Consider the following 8440-nt stretch of genomic DNA (forward strand, 5'->3'; position numbering starts at 1 on the left):
TTAAGTACAATACTTCAAGCAAATACTTGTACATGCACTGAAACTGGCTTTATTTATAATGACAATACCAAGACAAAGACAATTCAGAGCACTTCGTAAAACAGTTTCACTGTGCCTCTATAGAAATGTGACCACTAACAATGATACTAGTTGGAAAAGATCTAACAAATTAACTCATCTAATCTTAATTCAATTTAAATTAACTTTTTTTCTTTTTTCTGTAGATGTCTCTCACTCTTTGTAGCCCAGGCTCAGTCTTTCACTGAAGGTCCCCTGGAAAAGAAAAAACTATATGGATGGTGATGTGACTTTTACTTTCACAGGCCACCCAAAGGAAACCGGTGATCCCAGTCTTTGGTTTGAAATCAACGCAGACACATAATTTCACATCATCCAGGTAATTCATTATACATTTAATATCAATTCCTCAAAGGAAAGAATGAGTGACTGCAAGACAAAAAATACAAATAGGAACAAACTGAACATAATATCTGCTCTCATTTCTGTCTGTATACTTTCATTTAACTGATAGCAGTTTGTTTTGTTTTTTTTACAAGAATGTTTTTAAACCTTTTATCAATATGTATTCATGTTTGAGTGAAACGAAAGGACACCAGTGGCTGGAGAAAATGATGAGCAGTGAACCAAAATATGACTGAAAATCATTAGTAAACCGATGAGGAGTTAGCCGAGGAAACAGTAGCCTAGGGAACTTTCTTTTGCAAAGTACGCCAAGTGAAGAAAATTTGGTTAAAAAAAAAAAAACAAAAACAGAGTAGAAAACATCTGTTCCATTTAAGTCAGAGAAGGATGACCCAGTAAGCTTCAAATTTTAAAAGTTTAGGAACAACAGAAAGTCACCCTCACTACATCCATACACATTATAGATTTATAACATCAACCTTCCTTAAAATCAATTTTTTTTTGCACTCGGTGTTTCAACAAAATGAATGTGCAACATGTTGTGAGTTTAAAGAACAAAAATGTTGTCACAAATAGTTTGACTGCAGTGAAAACATGGCGAGAAGTCTGCTCCGCATTTCATTGCGTTTTGATTATCAGTTTGTCTTTTTTACATTAATATGACACTTTTTACTTAAACTACTTTGTTGCCTAAACTTGTTTTACCAGCTGAAGCAAAAAAAGCAAATGACACACTAGCCGGTATAGCTAACCTTTCAGGTTCAGACACCTTTTAGTAACCCAATTACCCAGCCCCAACCCCCCATCCGACGTACTCTCCTGACCTACTTTTCAAACCAGGTCAGAGGTTATCCGGACTTGTGTCAAAACGACATACCAGAGAGACAGTTCCACTATTTTTGGTCAGTAACTTATAAAAGAAGATGCACACTCCTGAGTCTCCAATGTCAGCATGCTCATACGCAAGCTGTCATCAGTTATTCACCAAATGTCTGCTAAAAATCCCCTTTAAGGGTTCTGACAGTAGTTGTTCATCTTCTGATGACCCACATCACTGTCTCTTTTGGTGATTGAATAAGTAGGATGTGGATTTCACTTGTCTTAATCAACCACCATTTGGGAAGTATCACACTGCGTCTTTCCTTAATGCTGGTCACATTTTACAAATTCAGATCATCTGACAGGAACGATGTGACTTGGATTTTTTTCACTTAACATGAAGTAACGCATGACACATTTATGTCCAAATGACTGACAATCCAAGATGTAAAAATGTTAGCTGTTTATTAAAAGAGTATTTTTGAAGTGAAATTTACAAGAGAATTAAAACAAATAAAACAGATATCCATGATTTAAAAAAAAAAAAAAACTTACAAAAGTAGATTTGTTGACATAATGACAGTAACTATCTATTTATGTGACAAAGGACAAAACTGGTGAAAACATTTTCATGTCTTTGTGATCCTTTGTGTCAGAGGTATAGATTATAGAGCAAACTCCTGTTGCATTTAGACAGTTTTCGTTAGAACAGTTAAACTAATTAATGCACTGCTACAAAAATGATCAGTTACCATGACACTGTTACAGAATATATTACTGACAGAAAGGCAGTGTTTACTTTGTCGATAAAGAATTTCTGCGCACAATTGAACTCAACAAAACAGCAAGTACGCCTCATCATTTCATTTGCCAAGTAGCAAGCTCTAAAATGCCATGTCTTGAAATAGTTACATGGCTAAGTACAGTACTGATAACGGTTGATTTTGGTTGTTCATTTGCTGTAGTCCGTGGGCCCTTCTCCCTCTTCTTTGAGTAAACACGTGCGCACCAGTGACTCTGTGACAATGTAAGGGTCACAGTTGGCAGATGGACGGCGGTCCTCGAAGTAGCCCTTCTTCTCCTGTGCCACGGAGCGAGGAATGCGGATGCTGGCACCGCGATTGGCCACACCGGCAGAGAACTCTTGGATGTTTGAGGTTTCATGATGGCCAGTGAGACGTCTGGCGTTGTCCAGCCCGCCTTTGGGATCGTAGGCCCCAATGTGATACCTGTGTCTCTTTCCCAGCCTTTCAATCGCATCTTCAATGACTCTGTGGGGGACAGACGGGTTTAGCATTCTCAACTGTAAGACATGGTAAGATTTTCTCAACGCAATAATGAGATTAAAAGTCATTCTTACGTCAATCCACCATCTTCACGCATTTCCTTTGTGCTGAAGTTGGTGTGACAGCCGGCACCGTTCCAGTTTCCTGTGATGGGCTTTGGGTCAAAAGACACCACCACACCAAAGTCCTCACACACCCGATGAAGGATGAAGCGAGCAATCCAGAGATGGTCTCCCATGTTGATACCTTCACATGGCCCGACCTGGAACTCCCACTGATAAAAAACTCACTGTTAGAAACAGGTTTTTAATAGTCATTAAACAACTAAAAATTCATTTTGCCAAGAAAGAAAAGAAGACGAGACAGTACAGTACCTGAGCTGGCATGACTTCAGCATTGGTTCCACAGATCTGAACTCCAGCATACAGACAGGCTCTGTAGTGTGCCTCCACAATGTCTCGTCCATACGCCTTATCTGCTCCCACTCCGCAATAATAAGGCCCTGATAAATAAATGAAAAAGAAACATATTAACACCTAACTAGCCATTAGGATTTGCTTGACAATATTTCTCAGTAATTAAGGAAACAAGCCAGAATCCTGACGCTTACCTTGTGGACCCGGGAAGCCATTGGAGGGCCAGCCGAAGGGATGTCCATCGGTGCCCAGGAGGGTGTACTCCTGCTCCATACCGAACCATGGATGGTTATTTTCCACCATGCTCATGACCTGTTTACAGGTATGCCTCAGGTTGGTTTCTGTTGAAACATCATCAGAAATAAGCTGACACGGTGTGTTAAAGTAACTCTAACCATGTTATTGCACAGGTGCGCGATTTCTTTGCCCACCTGCCGGCTTGCGGTTGTATTTGAACACTTCACAGAGAACGAGCTTGTTGGGGTCTTTCCTGAACGGGTCTCTAAACATCGCTACGGGGACAAGGAACATGTCGCTGTTGGAGCCCTCTGACTGGTAGGTGCTGGAGCCATCGAAGTTCCACTCAGGAAGATCTGACAGAGGAAATTGACAGAAATCAATTATCTCCTCCTTAAGCTTCAAAACATATATTGTTGCTCTACTGCAACTTAGTCCTAGCGAAGCCAGATCTTACCCTCGATTGACTTGGGCTCAGAATTCAATGTTCTGGTCTTGCAGCGTAGTCCCTCTCCAGAGCCATCTATCCAAATGTACATAGCCTGGACCTTGCTCCCCTGAGGGAGGTCCATGTACTGCTGCTTCACAGCTTTGTTCAGTTTGGAGCTTGCTGAGGTGGCCATTTTCTTGACCCCAAAACTTATAGAGTAAAAAGAGGATATGCTATGCGTTATATATTTGAGTGGATGAGTTCAGATAATGCAGCTCTAAAGAAATTAATGAATAAATAAATCACATAATGGCCCAAACAATATAACGAGAATGTTGTTGACAAGGGATTTGGTGAAGACATGAGCAATGAACAACCTGCTCATCTATTGCACTCACTGAAAGGGTCTTTTTATAGAAGGCCATTTAAGTCAAACAAACGTCAAAACATGACATAAAAAATATTTTAAAAAAATATATTGTGTATATAACAGATGAAAGTAAACAACAGGTACTAAGGAAACAGGAAGTCAGCGGCACATCAATAACAAAAGACACACCAAAAACGGATACACACCCAGGGTCCCCTTACCTTATGTTATGTGTAGAAAAAGATGAGAAGCTGAAAAGCGGCTGCCGTGATGTGATCGATGCGGAGCTGTCTATTGTTGCTCATTCCTGCCTCCTTAGACGCTTCCACTTTGGCTTTATAACGCAGGGAGCATCCCCGACGTCTGTGATTGGCCGGGAGGAAACGTGATCAGTTCGTGATGAGGACATGTAGGAGTCACCCTGGTGAACAACAAAGGGAGAAACAACCCACACACACACACTCCTCACAGACAGACCGACTCTTAACTTTCGATTTCATTTCATCAACATCTCTAAGAAAAGAAAAAAACAACAACAACAACAACAAAAAATAAAAAAAAAACAAAGCAAAAAACGAACAGGATTCAGAATCTAAAAATGTGTTGCAGGGAGAAACAGTTATTTTCCAAGATAATGCTCTCAGACTGTGAGTAAACAAGTTGTGCGCACTCTAGTGGCCCAGGCCGGATAAACCAGGTTCTCATAAACAGAACAATTTGTTCTCAAAGGATCAGATGTTCAGTTATAAGCCAGATCCTGTTTTCGAACAGCCACTCATCACTGCTAAACTGAGAAGACCAGATAGGACCAAAGTAATGTGCTCGTCAACCTTCAGAACACTTAATACTGTCAGTGGGACATTAAACCTTTACACAGCTACTTCAAAGTTACATTACACCATAACATTTTATACATCAAAACATAAAGATCTCATAAAAGGGTCGTTTACTAAATGAATTTTCTCCACAATGATACAGGTTGATAATCGATTATCAATTGGACAACTGCATGAAATTCGTTGTTTAATTCACTTTTCAAACAAAGATGCAGAACATTTCAAGGTTGCAGCTTCTCAAATTTCGCATCTTTTTCTTGTCACCAGAGTTGATCTGGACAAATCTCGTAAGCACTCTTTCTTTCTATTTTGTACTGCAAACCCAGCAATTTCCAGATTCCTTGAGAAAATAATTAGCATATTCATCGAAAATGTTGAAGAAAGAATAATCATTAGTGAAATAAATGACATATTCACAGTGTCTAATTGGTAACTTTACTAGAGTAAATGATCAGAATACTTCCTATACTGCTGCCAATTATCACATATGTAACAATATCTGTAATACCAACTGTTGCATAACACTAGCATACGCCATTTGTAACTCTACCATACTACTTAAGCAGTGTGTAAGAGCTGGCTTGATGCTCTTTGTACTTGCTGGTTTGTAGAACTGGAAGTCCCGTCTGATGTTGCTGAAATTCTGCGTAGGTAGAACCTCCACCCTCTATGTATACTCTTCTATACGCTCTCTCTTTCAAATATGCTAAATACAAGAGCTAATCTATTTAAATGTAGAATGTGGCGTCCAAGTATGTATCAAGTGTTTCCTATGGCCTGATGAATTATTTGGAATTATTTATTTTGGTTAACAGACAAGCCAGACTTGGCTGACATGGGGCAGGGCCAGGTTACACCCTCAACAGTCTGCCCCCAGACAAATGGAGACAAACAACTATTCATGCTCACATTCACACCTATGGGCATTTAAAAAGTCACCAATTAACCTGAATATGCATGTGTTTGGACAGTTTTAGCAAGTCAGAGCACTTGGAGGGAACAGGGAAAACATGTAAACTCAAATGTCTCCAGGCCAAGGGTTTGGACCCAGAACCCTGCTGTGAGGCAACAACGTGAGCAAATTTCTTATTTACGCCGGATAAAATAGTGAAGAAATTGCTATACCGTACTAACTTTGTCTCCTGGTACGTGGTCTGGCTGTTATTATCTGCATAGTTATTGGATGTATATGCTGTGTCAGATTTATTAGTGGGTGAGACTTGGACATGTTTGTTAGGTCCAGAAGTCATTCCATTTGGCTGGGAAAAAAAAAAAAAAAAAAGATTACTTGGGTACGACAAAACTCCCTCCTGGAAACCAGTCTTTGCACTTATGGATGGGGCATTAAGTTCCTGATATGTCCTCACTTGTCTTCTTGCACAACAGAATTCATTTGGGACATGTTTTTCTGTCAATGAATGATGTGGTTGATGAAGAGGCATGTTCAAATGTGGAGGCAAAGAGAGACCATTATAATTTTGGATTTTGTCAGCAACCGAATTCCACCCGTGACATTGAACCACTGCTCAGTACTTATGGCATACATCACTGAATTCATATGCTTTGAAAGCCCATAATGGTATTTGGATTTTCTTTTAAAGCATGGCATATAGCAATGCCCTGGAAATCTATACCTTCAAACTAAAAGCCCTCCAAAGCACTGCTGTGAGATGAAAGACTGACTTTTATTCATGAGGCTGCATAAATCTACAGAAAACTTGATAGAAGTAAGACATATTATAATACTCTCTCAAAATGAGCTGCTCAAACTCAAAATAGCGGATTTTTTTTTCTGTCAGCAGCTTACAGGTTAGTATGTCGGCAGACAGAATAGTCGATGAAATAGCACCATGTTTCCCCCACTTTATTATGGAAAACTGTGCAGTACTTTACACCTGCATGATGCTGTCTGACATGAACTGGAAGTAAGACATACTACACGATGAGAAAAATATGATTGTACACTAATCAAACACAGCAATGACGTGTCCACACAATACTTTTTTTTTTTTTTTTAATCTTTCCTGTCAGTCCACCGTGTGTAGACTGACTGTGTGTCACTGCAGCTGCTGACCCTTAGGGAGGATCCACAGAGTGCTTTATACGCTCTCTAAGTGGTCCATGTTTGTTTATTTCATCTAATCCAAGTCATAAGGTCAAATGTAACTGTAACTGTAGTGTAGTCCTGGATAGTGTGACTTCCACTCAGCTGTGAATTTCTTATAGCTCCATGGCTTTGGTCCAGATAACATACATGCTCATTTATGTGATTATATGAAACTATTAAACATTTTACTCTTGTTATACTAGACCATAAATCATTCATCCAGGTCATTGTTCTCTGTCTCAAATTGATTCGTAGGCATAAATAGACCATAAATGAACATAAGTCTCTAGTTTATCATAAGCAACATGAGATCTACAGATAAATCGTGACATCTAGTGGCTGAAATTATAACTGTCTTCATTTTCGTCATTGTTAGGTCTTCTGGGGCAACATGTTAGTGTAATGTATTGCTCTTTGTTCAGCCTCCAGCCAACCCAACAGTATATTCGCATAATTGGGACAGTGAGCTGGCAACCACCCAAACAACTTCCGGACTGTGATCATTTGTCTATGGAGCTGTAGATTTGGTCGGGATTTTATAAGAAGAATAAAATTGGCAAGGCTGTTAAAGCTATGGTGTGTGTGTGTGTGTGTGTGTGTGTGCAATTTATGTAATTTTCTCATTTAAAAACTATGAAAAAGTGTTGTTGTGATCACTTGCCAGTGCGTTGTAGGAAAAATGTATTACAAAATATATCTAATATCAAACGATGATCATTTTCTTTGGTAGCAACAGCAAAAAAAATCTCATCAAGTGAAGATGGTTTCAATTGTTTCATAAAATCTCCAAATGAATGGAGCTTCAAAGGACATGTTTCTATATTTGATGAACTGATGATGGTGTGGAGTATTGTCAAACACGTTTCTGCAAAACAAAAGTTCAAATACCTAAAATGGGTGAAGCTCATTTGGAGTGAAATTTCAGGTGAGAACTGAGAAGCTTTCCTCCTTCAGTGGATGCATGTGAAATTAAGCTTAGAAATCATGTCATTAGTTTTTTTTTTTTTGTATCTATTTATCACACGTTCTTGCGCAAATTAAATTCAATTCATTTTTACATGATGTGCTCTCTTTTAACCGCAGGGTGGCGCAATTACTCCACCTACTATAAAAGCAATCTTCCTCAGAGAGAATGATGAAAACCAAAAACCCCCGTAAATCTTATTTTAGGAAGGAATGGGTTACAACCAAGTTGATATATCATTTGCTTTTATCGATGGTGTCAGTCCTGATATATGGACAATGTCTTGTGCTGCAGTGCATCCTATAACATGACTGAGCGTGAGAGGATGAATAAATCTGCCACTGGATGAAAATCCAAAAAGGACTGTGGACTTCTTTTAAACTTCACCAAAACAATACATAAAAGGAAATGCTGCACTTTTAACTTCTGCCCACATTTAAACGAACGGTTATATTGGCCTGGCTATGTGTTCTCTGTCTATCTCTTTTGCCTTGGAATACTAAATATATTCTGGGGGGCAGGGCAAATTTAAAAACCATTAAGTGGGACACA

At 39.1% G+C, this 8440-nt stretch overlaps 1 protein-coding gene across 2 annotated transcripts; it reads right to left on the reverse strand.

The window, feature by feature from the left end:
- Nucleotides 1-1690: 1690 nt before the first annotated feature.
- Nucleotides 1691-4364, reverse strand: glulb (glutamate-ammonia ligase (glutamine synthase) b). Of its 2 annotated transcripts, XM_029499399.1 has the most exons (7): nt 4203-4364; nt 3639-3820; nt 3376-3537; nt 3139-3285; nt 2903-3030; nt 2603-2802; nt 2195-2513 (listed from the first exon to the last, which is right to left on the reverse strand). In XM_029499399.1, the coding sequence occupies exons 2-7, from the start codon at nt 3802-3804 to the stop codon at nt 2195-2197; spliced, it is 1122 nt and encodes a 373-aa protein (XP_029355259.1). In that variant the 5' UTR covers nt 3805-3820; nt 4203-4364. The 2 variants fall into 2 exon arrangements, with proteins under 2 accessions (XP_029355260.1, XP_029355259.1); XM_029499400.1 differs by lacking the exon at nt 4203-4364 and having other exon boundaries at nt 1691-2513; nt 3639-3804.
- Between the last annotated feature and the right edge of the window lie 4076 nt (nt 4365-8440).

Source organism: Echeneis naucrates, chromosome 4 (assembly GCF_900963305.1).
Source record: "Echeneis naucrates chromosome 4, fEcheNa1.1, whole genome shotgun sequence".
Taxonomy (NCBI): Eukaryota; Metazoa; Chordata; class Actinopteri; order Carangiformes; family Echeneidae; genus Echeneis; species Echeneis naucrates.